This window comes from Geotrypetes seraphini, chromosome 18, assembly GCF_902459505.1.
Source record: "Geotrypetes seraphini chromosome 18, aGeoSer1.1, whole genome shotgun sequence".
NCBI classification, from domain to species: domain Eukaryota; kingdom Metazoa; phylum Chordata; class Amphibia; order Gymnophiona; family Dermophiidae; genus Geotrypetes; species Geotrypetes seraphini.
The window spans coordinates 3,576,224-3,591,889 of record NC_047101.1 but is presented as its reverse complement, the minus strand read 5'-3'; the positions used below and the strand labels follow the sequence as shown (position 1 = coordinate 3,591,889).

The 15,666-nt window shown below is 44.9% G+C and overlaps 1 protein-coding gene across 1 annotated transcript in view; it reads left to right on the top strand.

Moving 5' to 3' along the window:
* The first annotated feature begins 1,243 nt into the window (after positions 1–1,243).
* The window catches only part of AFAP1L1 (actin filament associated protein 1 like 1), a 60,518-nt gene continuing 46,095 nt past the window's right edge, over positions 1,244–15,666 (top strand). The window contains exon 1 of the mRNA XM_033927189.1: positions 1,244–1,522. Coding sequence (XP_033783080.1) covers positions 1,297–1,522 — 226 coding nt within the window. The 5' untranslated portion in view covers positions 1,244–1,296. The remainder of the gene's footprint in view (positions 1,523–15,666) is intronic.

Sequence of the window (15,666 nt, the reverse complement as noted above, 5' to 3'; positions counted from 1 at the left end):
GAAACTTCCTGTAATGGCTTCTGCCTTTGCTGCTCACATGGGATCTATTGTTTCTCTTGGTTATGATTTTCAGAAGAATTTTCAGGGTCCAGGAAAATATGCCCCTCTGGGGAATAACCCCCCAGCTTTTTCCTCCATCCCAAGATGAGTACTGTGTGGTGGTGCTAAAACTAACGCAAGGACCTCCTTAGGATACTCTGTTGTACCGTGTGGGAGTCAAAGGAACCCAGGTGAATTTAAGAACATAAGAGCTGCCATACTAGGACAGACTGAAGGTCCATCAAGCCCAGGATCCTGTTTCCAACAGTGGCCTAACCAGGTCCCAAGTTCCTGGCAGAAACCCAAAGAGTAGCATCATTCCAGAGCTGAGATTGTGACATCATAATGCCTCATTCCACCAATGCCTAAGAGCCAAATTCACCAGTGATGTCACAATGACCCATAATGGGGCTCATTTTCATAAGAGCTGCTATACTAGGAGAGAATGAAGGTCCATCAAGTCCAGTTTCCTGTTTCCAACAGTGGCCAACTCAGGTCCCAAGTTCCTGGCAGAAACCCAAAGAATAACAACATTCCAGAGCTGACATTGTGATGTCATAAGGCCTCATTCCATCAATGCCTAAGAGCCAACCTCAGCAGTGATGTCACAAAGGCTTGACTATCCTACATTTGGCTCATATAAGAACAGCCATACTGGGACAGACCAAAGGTCCATGAAGCCCAGGATCCTGTTTCCAACAGTGGCCAACCCAGGTCCCAAGTTCCTGGCAGAAACCCAAAGAATAGCAACATTCCAGAGCTGAGATTGTGACGTCATAATGCCTCATTCCACCAATGTCTAAGAGCCAACTTCAGTGATGTCACAATGGCTTGATTGTCCTATATGTGGCTCACATAAGAACATAAGAATTGATATACTGGGACAGACCGAAGGTCCATCAAGCCCAGTTTCCTGTTTCCAACAGTGGTCAACTCAGGTCCCAGGTCCCTAGATCCAGTAGATCCCAAGTAATAAAACATTTTTACCTGTGGAATTTAGTTTTCACTAAGGTGAGAAAGTCCCTGTGGTGTCAAAAAACCCCAACAACTAAGCAACTGGAATCCATAAAACGAATGCAGAAGAAAAGGTGGAAAAGGTGGGATTTTATTCCGAATTAAGCAGTTTAAAAAACACAGCTATGGGGGGTGGAGGAAGAGAAAAGCTTTTCCAAGCCAGATTCGTTTGATTCCAGCAGCATCAGACGCGCTAAGCAAAGGTCCGAATGCTTTAACCGGGGCGATCTGTAGCGCGCTGGGATGGAGCCCTCGATCCCCGCCTATGAGAGGAGGGGGATGGGAAGAAGCCGCGCAGCCCCTCCCTGGCGAGCAAAGCTGCAGCTGGGAGCGGCAGGAGGGGCACTAAGACCCCGCAGCCCGAGCCGGGGAAGGGGTGGGAGAAGCGACCGAGGGCTGCTGGCAGTGCCCGGGATCGGTACCGGCAGAGCGGGGAGCGGAATGGACACCGGCCTGGAGAGAGGGAACGGTAAGCCCCCCTCCCCTTTTTCAATGTGCCCTTTCGCCTTGGGGCTCTTTCGCTCAGCTCGCCCCGGGAGGGTTGGTAGGTTGGATCGTTCTGCGCGAATTCTCCTATCCGGATAACAGGTGAGCGCGTAGGCTGCGAATAGGATTTCTGGGAGCCCCTACGGGGGTCTAATGTCACGGCATGTCCGGAGACTTTGTTCTGGAGGATGAGCACTTGCAATAGCGAGGTGGTTAAAACCCGGATCCTCCGCTCGGATCTGCAATCTGTCTGTCCAGGAATCGGCCTAAACAATTAGTGGCTGCAATCAAAGCCAAAACGATCTGGGAGGGGGTCTGATTTTAAATCTATTTGTTCAAGCAAGGAAAACCTTGGAAAATTGGGGGACTGTGTCATGCACAATCAACCTTACAGTAGGGGATTTAGCCTACAGGCAGTCCCCAGGTTAAGAACGACTTTCATCCAAATCCGACTTAAGAACAGCTTTCAAAACGGAACTCAGAACTTGTAGATTTTAGGATTCTTGCTGCTTATCTCTGCTCCCAGCTGTCAAAAGGGCCAACTGTCCCCCAGTGTTCCCTCTAAGGCAGGGCCGCAATCCAGCCGGTTTTCGGGATTTCCCCATTGAATATGCACGAGATCTATTTGCATGCACTGCTTTCATGGTATGCAAATAGATCTCATGCGTATTCATTGGGGAAATCCTGAAAACCCGACTGGATTGCGGCCCTCGAGGAGGGACTTTGACACCCCTGCTCTAAGATACATCTGCTACAGGAGAAGTGGAGGCCACTGGAAATACTCAGTGAAATCAAGCGAAGCTCCAACCCCATTTTTAAGTACCAGTGGTACTTAAGTTGAGCGCTGCAACTCGGGACCGCCTGTACTTGCTTGATATTGTTCTCATGGTGTTTATTGGCAAAGGAGTCCTTTCTGCCAGAGTGCCTATTGTGTGATCAGTTGGCCTCTGTCCCATATAGCTGGTATTTTGACTTACGCTTCTGGCATTAAATCTTGTAATAGGGACTTGCCTTCCACTTTATCTGCAACACTGTGCTTCAACCTATTATATTGTAGAAATTGTAGAAGGGGGCAAAGGAAGCCCCAATACTTGTGTGGCGAAGGAGTGTGTTGGGGGTGCATGGAGATACAAAGAGGTGCAGTCTCCAAAAAACCTGGGGTCTAGTTACGTAGGTAGTTATTAATGTTTATGAAGAGATAGGCTGTTTGTTCTCTGTTAAGCTGCGTCTTACCTCGGAATAGAATCCATGTTTAATGGAGGGATTTTGAGGAAATCACAGATTGTTAGATTTAAGAACATAAGAATAGCCTTACTAGGTCAGATCAATGGTCCATGTAGCCCGTTCTCAGGGTGGCCAATCCAGGTCACTAGTACCTGGCCAAAGCCCCAAGGTGTAGCAATATTCTATGTCACACTGCAAGAGCCTGAGAAACCCTTGTGAAATGGTGGAGGTACCAGTTACCTTAGCATCCAACTCCACCATTTCTGAAGGGGAACCCTAGATCAGACTTGAGTTTTCATAACTTCCCTTCACCCACCTGCCCTGATGCATTCTGGTTCCTACAGAAAGAATCAAGGAGCACACATCCCATGATGCACTAGGATGTAAGGTGAAAAGCCGGGACTGTTCTAATGTCTCTTTCTTTGGTTACCAGTATTCTTCCTCTTGAACCCCGGAACTGAGCCAGCTCTACCCTGTACATGAATTCAAACTCTCATGGAGGCTGACCAAAAATGCTTATGTTGATAAAGGGATTCAGATGATATCGGAAGCACTTTTTATGTCTGTCTACAGCATGCAAGCTTCTCTGGGATGGGGGCTCATGTGTGCATGCACTGTGACAGTGTGATTGAAGGGAAGATGACTCTGTGACCCTTCACTCGGTCAGGTAGTCAATCAGTGGTGCTCAGGTCTCCAGAATTTTTGCTGGTTCCAGGTTTGTCTAGGGCTCTTTAGAGAGGTTTCTGAGCCACTTATTAACGTGACCTGCGGGTCAGGGATTCACAGGGCTCTTGACAAAGCCAGGAATGGAATGCTGGGCGGTATAGCTTGGCAGCCGGGCTTGTGGGTGGGGCAGAGGAGGCTAGGATATGTGGGTGTACTAAGCCAAGTCAAGTAAAGTTCAAGCATTTAGTATTTGCACTGAGAATTTACAGTCTTGCTTTCTGAAGAAAACCAAAAAAACTCTGTGGAGTGACGATGTTCCCAAATGGACTTTATTTGAAAGTGTCAAAGTTCCAAAGGTCCACTGAAATCATCCACATAAAATAATTCCATCCACATAAAAGTAAATCATCCACATAAGAGCCTTAAAGGACCTAGTCCGCTAGGGATACAGGACCCAACACGGTCCGCGTTTCGACAAAAAGTCTTCTTCAGGGGTCCCTGGGGGTCCTATAAAGGTGAGTACGTGGGAAACAATTGTGTGGTGAACCGGAAGTGAGACACTGCTTGCGTTTTCATGTGGATGGAATTATTTTATGTGGATGATTTCAGTGGACCTTTGGAACTTTGATACTTTCAAATAAAGTCCATTTAGGAACATCGTCACTCCACAGAGTTTTTTTGGTTTTCTCTGGATTTTCTTCTTTGTGGATATTTTGGGGTCAATTCCTTTTGTTTTTTGCTTGTTGCTTTCTGAAGTGCATCCCATGCATCGTGTTGACCATGGTCCATTTTGCCTCATTTGGAAGCCGTACTTCAGGTGCTAAGACTTGATTTGGTTTATTTGCTTCATACAAAGATATACATTGGTAAGATGCATTTAGAGGACATTTTGGAAGGCTAGGGCTGGTCTGAACAGGATCACTGAGGGGCTTTGCCAGATGCATGCACACGTGTGTGAATGTAAAATGTCTCACAGTTGAATTAACCTCACATATGTGCCCTGGCTGTCACAGCCTGCAGAGCTCTGAGGTACTGAAACCTCAGCCAGTGGCTACAGGGACCACCAGTCCCCACAATGCAGCACACCAGTACCATCTCTCTTTCTTTCTGTAACATAAGAAGCCAGAATCCTCTCAGGTTAGAATTTTGCTGATCTGGCAAAGAGAACTTTCTTTCTGGGTCTAGAAGCTGACAAGCAGATTATAGAGTGTAGATAACACCTTTTAGGAACAGTGTTACAGATTGCAATTACATCTGTAGAAACAGGTAGACCCCCAGTGGCACAGCAGTCAGCAGTTGTAAAGCCAATGACAGCTGTAGGCTGGATTAGACCTGGATATTCAACGCTGGCCCAATCTATCACAACCATCAGTTATCCGGTTGCCAGCCGATCTTCAGGCCAGCTCTCTGATAATCGCTAACTTCTGCTGTCCTAACTTTATCGGGGCACTTACCTGGCTACCAGCTGAAAAATGTCGCTAACCGGACCTGACTCCGCCCCCGGAGTGCCCCGGTGCTAATCAGAGAATAGAGCGTCATTCACAGCAGGCTCTGGCAATTCAAGCCCTGATGAGTATCAGCGACAGAGCCAGCTCCCTTCTTCTTAATGTTATACCTTATTCTCTGGAGCACTCCAAGAAATGATACCTTTTTATTAGACTTACTTAGAACACGAAGTAATTGGGTTAATTTTGGAAGGTGTTTTATGCACAGACATCGCTGTTCATTAAATGCCTGGGCTATACCTGTATTTGCACACATTGCCCCAATTAAAGTTAAGGCTTTCCTTGGGGGGGGGGGGGGGGGATTGGCACTTATCCCACGTAGGAATGGCCCTGAAACAATTTTTAGGAAGGTTAGCAATTAGCATTTCTCAGCCCTTACAGGATCTAATGTTACCCCAATTGGTGCCATACTTACTGTACCTGAACCACCAAAGCCCAGAGACCTTTATCCAGAGGGACCCTTCCCCCCCCAAAGCTATTGCCAAGGTCAAGTCAATGAACCTAGAAATCTGTGTGAGCCTCGGAGCAGGTGTACATATGTCTGTGTACTTCCCAGGGCAGCAAAGATATGAAGCTGACCAGACAATAATCAAAATTCAAGGAGACCAAGTCAAAGAGTATTCCAAATGCGGACAACTTATCAGCGACAGTAGTGGAGGGGTCAAAACCCTGCCCTGGTTTGGCTGAGTTTCGCTTAAACAGACTGCCTCAGGGGCCTACAATGCCAGATTAGTTAAAGAAGCTGGCTAAAATGTTATTCTCCCTCTCAAATATTCCACACTTATAAAAACTGAAGTAACATTTGCACTCTCTGATGCACATATTAGGTGGTCTTTTATCAAATTACCTTATTCATGAGCAGCTTTTGAGCATTTATACTTCCCTCTTTAGACCAGAATATAAAAAAATTTCACTGATAGCCTGAAGGGGAAAAGTGGGGTGGATGGAAAAGTTGGTGGATTATTAGAAGTTCACTTGGCTAAGTCCTTGTTAGTTTCAAGATATTTGATCATTTTAACTTCAAAAATCTTACACTAATCTTAGACTACGGTATTTAAAATGTCCTTTGCATGTCCAAATCATCAGGGTAATAATGCAATGCTCTGGTCTTTAGGAAAAAATGAAGGAATGATCTTAGCTGAGGACATAGGCAGCCTTTCTCAGAAGCGTGCAGCAGACCACTACCAGGACCTGGGGATTTTCACTACTTAAAGATATTCATATTCCTCCAGAATCATGAGCTCTTAGGGGAGTCTGTACTGTATGTTCACCCTTACCTAAACTTTGATGAACTACAGTCCATAACTTTGAGTCTTGATAATTCACTTCCCCGCCCCCATTCCCTTTCATTGTTCTGGATAGACTTCACTGGTGGTTTGATATAGTCCATCATTTTTGGATGCAATTACATTTACAGAATAATATTGGGACTTGATTGCTATTCAATGTATTGTAAACCGTTTTGATATCTGTGGATGAAAGGCGGTATATCAGAAAAAAATAACCAAAACCATCAAAGCTTGTGGGCATATAAGAATAAGAACATAAGAATACCTTTACTAGGTCAGACTAATGGTCCATCCAGCCCTATAGCCTGTTCTCACAGTGGTCAATCCAGAGCACGAGTACCTGGCCAAAACCTAAAGAGTAGCAACATTCCACTCATAATCCTAAAAAATAGCAAGATTCCGGAATCCCAGAGAGTAACAAAACATTCTGGAATCCCAAGTAGTATCACTATTCCATGCCACCAATCCAGGGCAATCAGTGGCTTTCCCCATGTCTTTCTCAATAACAGACTATAGACTTTTCTTCCAGGAAGTTGTCCAAACCTTTCTTAAAACCAGCTATGTTATCCACTCTTACACATTCCAGAGTTTAACTATTCTCTGAGTGAAAAAATATTTCTTCCTATTGGTTTTAAAAGTATTTGTAACTTCGAGCATCCCCTAGTCTTTGTAATTTTTGATGGAGTGAAAAATGGATCCACTTGTACCCGTTCTACTCCACTCAGGATTTTGTATCTTCCCTCAGCTGTCTCTTTTCCAAGGTGAAGAGCCTGAACCTTTTCTAGTGCCGCTATATCTTTCTTGAGATAAGGAGACCAAAATTGAACATAATACTCCAGGTGAGAACTCACCATGGAGCGATACAGAGGCATTAGCTTGTTAACCATCCCTTTTTTAAGAATTCGTTGCATCTTGTTTGCATTTTTGGCCACCGCGGAAGGTTTTAGCATATTGTCTTCAATGACATGCAAATCCTTTTCTTGGGCACTAACCCCCCAAAGGTGGACCCTAGCACATAAACACACTCTAAAAAGCAGTAGCCATTAGCAGGTAGGCCAAAGACTGGCATATGCATGGGAAGGATAATATGCCACTTCCTGTGCTGTGCTGTGCTGTTGTGTTTTTGCACAGTACCTGCGCTGGGTATCATTTATTTGTTTATTTATTTAATTAATTAAAACATTTATATCCCACATGTCCAAAGTTCCATGTGGGTTACAGATATAACATGCATAAATCATAACAGACAAACGTAAGTGTTATTTCTTCAGCCTTAAACACATTAAGCAATGCTATTAAAACTATCTATCAAATGTGGCGAAAGGCCTTACAAAAAAAATAGGCTTTCAATCTTTTTTTGAAAATTTACAAACTGATTCAGGAAGGGAGTTCCGCAGTTGGGGGCCCACAAAGCTAAAAACACGGGAACAAATAGTTGCCTTAGATAACTAGTTGTTATCACATGTTTATTAATAGTTTAAAAATGGAATGAAAGCTGGTGGCAAGAGACAGCGAAGGCTGGGATCGTCTCATTGGCAGCCGACGCCGTGTTATAACACTTGGCGGTTTGGTTGTGGGTCTGAGCTTTTCACAAAAACACTCATAAGCAAATTATTTATAAGAGTTTATTTGACAAGGTGATTATTTGCTGAAGATATATATGATATCACCAATTGTAATGTTGTAATAGTATTTCGCTGAAAATATTAAGCCATAGTATTCTGCACAGTTTTAATTTTCCTAAGCAAAGTTTTGTGACTGCCTGGAAATAGAATATTACAATATTCAATCCGGGATCACAAGAGATGAAACACTGTGAGATCTGATTCGTCTGTTTTGTGCAAGTGCAAAGCAGTTAAAGAATTGCCTTTCATATGGCAGGTATAAAGTCTGGCTCTGCAGATTTTTCCCTGCACAGGTGTTGGCTACCTTGAGGAACCTGTAGGGAGAGGGAGTCACTGTCATCTCTACAATCTCGTACACATAAGTACAGAATTATTTGGAATGTCTCTGAGTGCAAAGCTACAGAGGAGAGAGAACAGGGCAGGTCGTAGGGTTATCTCATGGCTCCAGAAAATGGACGACAGATTGAGACATCCGGATTTTGCTTTCATTGAAAGCAATGGAAGTATGGAGGACATCCAGGTTTTACTTCCATTTGAAAACAATGGAAGTAAAACCCGGATGTCTTAATCCATCCTCCTTTTTCTGGAGTCATATGGTAATCCTAGCAAAGGGGAAGGGAGGGAATCCCTAAGCACAGGGAGGGGAAAAGCATCCAGAATTTACAAGCTTGTGTTTTATTGTACTTAAGTAGAATGATTCATTTCATATAAAAGAATTTGTAAATACCTGACTGTAAAAAATGGCTACCTCAGAAGGAAGGGATGAAAAAAATCAGAGCCATAAGATAAGATGGAAAGGAGAGAGAACGAGTGTGGAATCGTGGGGAGGGAAAGAATAACAGAAGGATGGGAAAAAGAGGTTGAGTTAATGAAGAAATGCTGAGCGTGGGATGCAAGGATGGAGAAGAGTTGACGTGAAAGCCTTCTGTGTTTGGCTTGCTTAGTGATTAGGATCTAATCTGCTCCTGATTTCACCAGCAGGTTTTACAAGCACTTGGATGGGATTAGAGCTCCCTGGGGATTTGAGGCTTATGGTCCTGAAACTGTGCTGCTTCTTGCCATGTCTGTAGTGAAACAGGGTAAGGGCAAGGGTCTTTTGCTTGGGGTCCAGCTGGAACAAGCTCTTCCACCCTCTTAGGGCCACCTACCTTGTAACTTCTGACCCTGTTCCTTCCAAATCCTAGCCCTGGAAGAAAATCCACTTTGGCTGAGGGGGGGGGGGAGAGGGGGGTCATGAATAGGAATTGACACACAGTGGGAAAGGCATGTTCAAATCCAGGCTAAAATCCCATCTTTTGCAGGCTCCAACCCTCTTGTTACTCCCTTTTCAATTCCCTACCCCCAGTGACGTAGTAAGGGAGGGGGTGGTCCTCTCTGGGCACCAGCACCCCTCCTCTTCCCACACCTCCCCTCGCCACGCGTGCGCACTCCCTTCCCCTGTACCTCTAGTTGTTCACTGCTGCGAGCGACAACTTCAACGTGTTCCTCGTGACTGCATCAGCTCTCCCGCTGACATCACTTCCTGGTGCCACGCATAGTGACTGGGGAGTGATGGGGCGGGGATGAGTGGAACTGGGGGGCCTGGGAGTGGGTCTAGCAGTCCGGATTTTCCAAACGGAAAATCTGGTAACCCTATGCTTTACGTAACTTGATGTTGAACGAGAGCCACAGCGCTGAGTAAGTGGTGCTTGGAGATGCAGATTTCCCATAAGAGCCATAGAAAACGCATGTTGATTCTGAGCAACCTTGCCAAATAAAGGGTTAAAAGCACAGAACAGCTGGGTTTGGGCATGTGCAAAAGAGCAGCGCTTACTTCAAAACCTTTGGGGGTGCCTGTGACTCGCAAGTGTCACTGGGACCCTAATCTTCCAAGCAGCATTGATCCATCCCATCTGTAACCTCACTGCACACAGGGACTTGTAGCTTTGATTTCCCAATTACATTTCCAAAGAAAGGCAAGACTACAGTGGGGGGTTACAGCTGGAAATAGATCAAAGTCCTTGGTCAAATCAGCAGCCAGCTCGCAACCTTATCTGACAGTGTGGAAGGTTATGGGTCCCAGAAATCTGTCATAGCATCTGTGCAAGTGTGTTGGGTTCCATGTTTGACATTGCTGTCGTTTTGAGAGCAGGGATCGATCAGCTAATCCTTCTTCAGCTCAGGGTCTGCACTTATCCTTGGCTCCCGACTCACATTGTACTGTCAGGATATTTCTCCCAAATTGTCTCCTATTTTTGTAACCTGAGTACCTGCAGTGCTCTGAAATATCCAGGGTAACGTTAAACGTGTTTCTAAAGGAGTCGTGGGATGAGCTCCAAGCTGATGAGAAAAGCACAAGTTCCAGGTTACCCTCTCAGTCCCTGCCTCTTTGCCCATGAAAGGAAAAGGACTGGGCTCTTCCTCCCAGAGCCCAGCATCCCACAATCTCTGACAGAGCTGGAAATCTGAAGAGAAATTTCAAAGGGCATTCCTGGATATTTATCTGCTGTTTGAGATCAGGTTTACAGTCTTTTATCCTGTTCTCACTGCTGGTTTGGGCCATGTCAGTCTTCTACAGATTGAGATCCTTTTAGGCAGAGGGTTGGAGGGATTTTGTGTACAGAGCTACAGCATCAGAAGAAATTAAACAAAACCTGAGGTGACCTAATTAATAGAGGAAAAACTCTTGTTGGTGTTTACTTACCTGGATGTATCCAAAATGAGCTCCTCTTCCCAGGCACTGACTGTGCAATTTGACAGTTTGTGAAGCACTGGGAAAATCACCTGACCCTGAAGGCTGAAGGAGACATGTGGTTCTAGCACCATGCAGTCTGGCTCAAATCGCACTTTTGCTCCTGGTGATCTTGGGCAAGTCACTTGCCTCAGTGCAAACTTAGGGGCTCTTTCAGAGGCTGTGCGTGAGCTTTGGGGCTGACTTCCAAATATCATCCGTTCCCCCATCCTGTCCCCTTCCCTCTCTCGCATGAGATCAGGTTTAAGTTGGAAACCTATTGGAGGTGAGGATTGCCCTAATGGTAATGTTGCTGCCTCAGTCAGCACCCTGAGGTTGTGGGACTGAATCCCAGTGCTGCTCCTGTGTGACCTTGGGCAAGTCACTTAATCCTCTAATAGGCTGAGTAGTGATTTGTAGAAGAGGCGGCCAAATGAGGTATGGCCGACCAGTGTCGGTGATCTATACCAAGACTTGGCAAGATTGGACGGTAGTTGGGGTTACAGCTCTAAAATTTATTTAAGAAGGACTGCAGAATTTGGAGAATAGGTGTGTTTTTAGGAGCCTTCTGAAGTGCTTTGACCAGTTTGTTTAATTTTGGATCTCTGGAGGCGGCTTAGTATGAGGAGTCTGTCGATGAATCTTTTGTAAGAGCATCCCTTGATTGAGTTGAAGGAGAATAATGAATGTTGACGAGTGGGTTGACCAGGCTCGGCGAAAGTGAACTGATTAGTAAGGTAGTCGGGCAGTAAGCCGTGTCATTCTTTATAGAAGAGCTAGCCAAATTTGAAGAGTGCTCGTCGCTCTATTGCTAGCCAGTGCAATTTCTGATAGAACGAGGTTAAGTGGTCAAATTTTTTCAGGTTAAAGATTAGCCTGACTGCGGTGTTTTGAATGACGCTTAGTCTCTGGAAGTGTTTGCACATAATGTTGCAATAATCAAGAATGCTTAGGCTTAGGCTTAGGCTTAGGCAATGGGGCAGATGAAAGAGCCCTAAAGTTTGCTGGAATGAAATGGTCAAACAAAAGGCAGAACAAATGGATTGGATGGATTTCTGTGTAGTGCATGTGGTCTTGAAGCCCGTGAAAATAACCGGCATTTACCATTTGGGGAAAGAGGTTAGACAACTGTAGAAAAATAGGAGTTGAACTTCTGGACATCTTTCAACCTCTGAGCTCTGTAATTTTGGCCACAAATTCTAGTTGTAGGAGCCATTATCATTTGGCTCTTAAAAATATTCACACTACAGGTGGGTCAGATGATGTTGGGAAAGGAGAGATTTGATCCCCCTTACCTCATGCCGTGGCCACAGAGGCTGCTGCCTTCAACCGTCATGGTTGCATTTATTTTCTCTTTCTGGAAGGCTCTTAGAATTTGGGTTTTCTCCACTCCATGAGTCAGATCAGAGCTGCCAATTCACAGAACAAGAATTAATTTTAAAAATCCAGTTGCCTTGCAGCCTTCCTGACTAATTTCCTAAAAGTCCATAGGATAAGCAGCCTAAAATCTGTTTTAGTCTTTGGGATCTAGCCAGGTACTTGTGACCTGGGTTGGCCACTGTTGGAAACAGGATACTGGGCTTAATGGCCCTTCGGTCGTGTTCTTATGTTTTTGATTCGTCCCTTCCTCTGTCCCTCACAACACCACACAATTTCATTCACATTTTCACATGCTCCTGGGACTCCAGTGTTGACTTTCTACAGCCTCCACCCAAACTGCATTGCCTTTGACGACATTGCTCTTCCTTCCTCTTTGAACTTGTACAAGCATCGCCCTCCTATCCCTGGTGAAGGTCAAGAGAGCTGGAAAAAGGCAGCAAAGGAAGGTGGCCATTGTTCACAGAGTTTGAAAGAAACATATCCTCTTTATTTAGTGAACCCTCAGGCTTCTGCAACTCCTGCATGGGGCCTAGGACACCTTATGTAGGTATGAATAGTTGAAGCCACTGCTGGCACTGCCCAGTCCAAATCCTAAACATGGCTGCGTTTTAAGAGGCCAGACTCCCTCTACAAAGAATTATATAATAATCCAGGCTGTATTAACCCTGTTAGATGGTACAAAGACAAAAGCCTGGATTATAGACTTTGTATCATGGAAACAGATAGAAGTGCAGATGGTCTTTCGGGACTAGCAGGGATTTTTTTCTGCTAGATTTTGAAAAGTGAAGGTCACTTATGGCTAGCAAAAAAATAGAAAGAAAGCCAGATAGTAGGGCAGGATCTTACCACATCGTCTCAAGAGGGGGAGGGAACTTACACCCCTGCCCTATTGGGGATCCTTAAGGCTGAATTTCCTTCTGGCTAATGGGGGAGGAGGTCTTCCCATTATTGTTCCTTTGGGTTTTTTGTGGAAAGAACAGTTTTATGTTTCAAACTTGGGACATTATTGTTCTGGAACTCCATATGACATTGTTGTGTATGGTGGGAACAGGATACGGGAATTGTTCTTAATGCGTGTCTGAATCCTCTGGTAAAGCCTTCAGTAGACACAGGAGAAACCCGGTCAAGCTCATAAAAGTGAATTTTAACCTAAGATAAACATTAGAGGGTCTGTAAACATCTGTCACAGTTTAGAATATATGTTGTAGCTATAGAAACACTCACCCTTACTCCCTACTAAGATACAGACAGTAGACCAGTAGCGAAAGGGGTGCTGTCCAGTCTTTTGCACTGAGTGTCACACTATCTCCCAGTTGACAAGAGGTTATATGTATGCACTCTATGCAAAGAGCTCCTAGCTCTCAGAGGACAATTCCGTTCTCTTGAGTCTAGAGAGGCAGACTTGGAGGAGCTACAGGGACATTGTAGAAAAGTCCCACCTTCAATCTGGCAGCCCCTAGTGAGGTAGAAAATAATCCTGTAGCCAGGACCTGCCCACCAAGAGAGGCAGGGAGGAGGCCACTGCTTGCTGTGGATCGGTAGAATCGGTGGAATGTTGCTACTCTCTGGGGATTCCAGAATCTTGCTATTCCTTGGGATTCTGTATGGAATGTGGTTACTCTTTGGGTTTCTGCTAGGTATTTGTGGCCTGGATTGACCACTGTTGGAAACAGGAAACTGGGCTAGATGGACCATTGGCCTGACCCAGTAGTTCTGTTCTGCTACTATTAATTATTTCTATAGCGCTACCAGATGCAAAAGGTGCCCCGTTTGCCGTACCAGAATTTAATCTTGAAGGACTTTAACCTGCAGCTCTTGCCACCTTGGATAGACTGTGCCAGATTTTATCTGCCATCTCTTACTTTGTGCACAGTGAGGCCAGCCACACAATCACATCTGTTTCTTAGAAAATACAATAACTCCGCCTCTGGTTTCTCTTAATATGGCTATGGAAAACATGAACCCATTCAGCCCCATGTCCCCCTAATAAATGTCTGCAGGTCATACTTAAAATTAGGATCTGAAAGCTGATCGCTTCTGGATGGCTGTGTCACTGATGCACCTGAGCCTGAGAGACCTGGAAAGCCCCTGAACTGATGACTTTATCTCACACGGCTCACTCAATCTTACTTTTGTTACACTCCATTTGTCCTGGAAATATTTCCAAAAAGTCATCGATAAGTGGTAGTGTCCTAGTAGGACTTTTGGTTGGTCTAGAACAGGGTAAGGCAATTCCTGTCCTCAAGAACCACAGGAAGATCAGGTTTTCAGGATATCCACAATGAATATGTAAGAGATAAATTTGCATGCACTGCCTCCTTGAGATGCAAATGTATCTCATGCATATTTATTGTAGATATCCTGAAAACCTGACCTGCCTGTGCCTCTCGAGGACCGAAATTGCCTAAACCTGGTCTAGAAAGTGCCACGAGCCCCCCTTTCATCTTTGATAACACAGCATCCCCCTCCTAGAGTCCTTTTAGGGTCATGGATAAATCCTAAACTTATCTAAAAGCAAGAGGCACTCTAGACCCTTAGATGGGAACGTTCTCAGCCAGCTGGAGCATGCATTCCCTTGGCTTGCTCAAAGTCTGCCTTCCCTCTGAAACTAAGTGCAAGCTTCCTCTTTGCCAAACTAGACTTCACTCACACACAGAGCGTTGTAAAAACATTCTAAGAATACATTTAAAGATATCCAAACAAAATCTGTGATTATAATGTTCAGTGCACTTAGGAAAGCAAACGGCATTTCCCAGCAAAGCGTAAATCTGACGGGTTCTTTTTGACTTTTATAGAGTATAATTCAGGTAGAGCAGATGTTAACAGCCTTCCCAGTTCTGAAGCGTTCCAGTGGAGGATTATGACGGTTTTGAAAGATGGAAAGAATCTAGGGAAGTGTCCAAGCAGGACATCCTGAGGGACCCCTGGGGCCACTGATGATGTGTTTTCACTCTCCCTCTAAGCATCTGTGTAAATAAAAACAGAAGAGAAATCCCAGAATTATCAGGCAAGGGAGTTAAAAAAAAATCAGGACTGGCTTAGCTTCTCATGCATGATTTGGAGTGAGATGGTTACCGTGAAACAGAAGCCAGAACTTGCACCTGTGCAGTTTATCCAAAGTAACACAGGAACTTTTCCAAACAAACAAGAAAAGAGAGCTTGGAATAAAACCAAGATGGGAAGTATCAAACCAAGCAACCCAGATAACTCATAATTAGAGAATATGGGGCTCATAATCAAAAAATCCTAATTGCCAGAGCAGCCAAGTGCCAATTTTCAAAGCTGAATTTCTAGACGTCTTGCAAGATGTTTTGCTCGCTGTGTATCCAGAGATCTAGGGGGTGTTTTGGAAGGCTTGTTACGGGTGTGCTTTGGGCAGGTTAGACAGACGTCTTGTGGTGAAAATCGAACCCATCCCAGGATGTCCTAGACAGAACCTAAACGTTTTGGGCTACACATGTTTTAAAAGTGGCTAAGTGCCACAAAGATACCCAAACTGACCATATGATCACTGGAGGGATTAAGTAACGAACCCCCCCCCCCCAAACACACACTCCTCTAGTGGTCGCTAACCCCCTCCCACCCTACAAAGATCTAAATGGAGCAGTACATACGTGTCTCTAGAACAGCAGCACTTGATATGGGAAAGCCTAGTAGAGCATCACACAGGGGTCTTAAGTAGCCGGGTGGGTGGGCTAATGATTTCACAACAAAAAGGAAAACCCAAC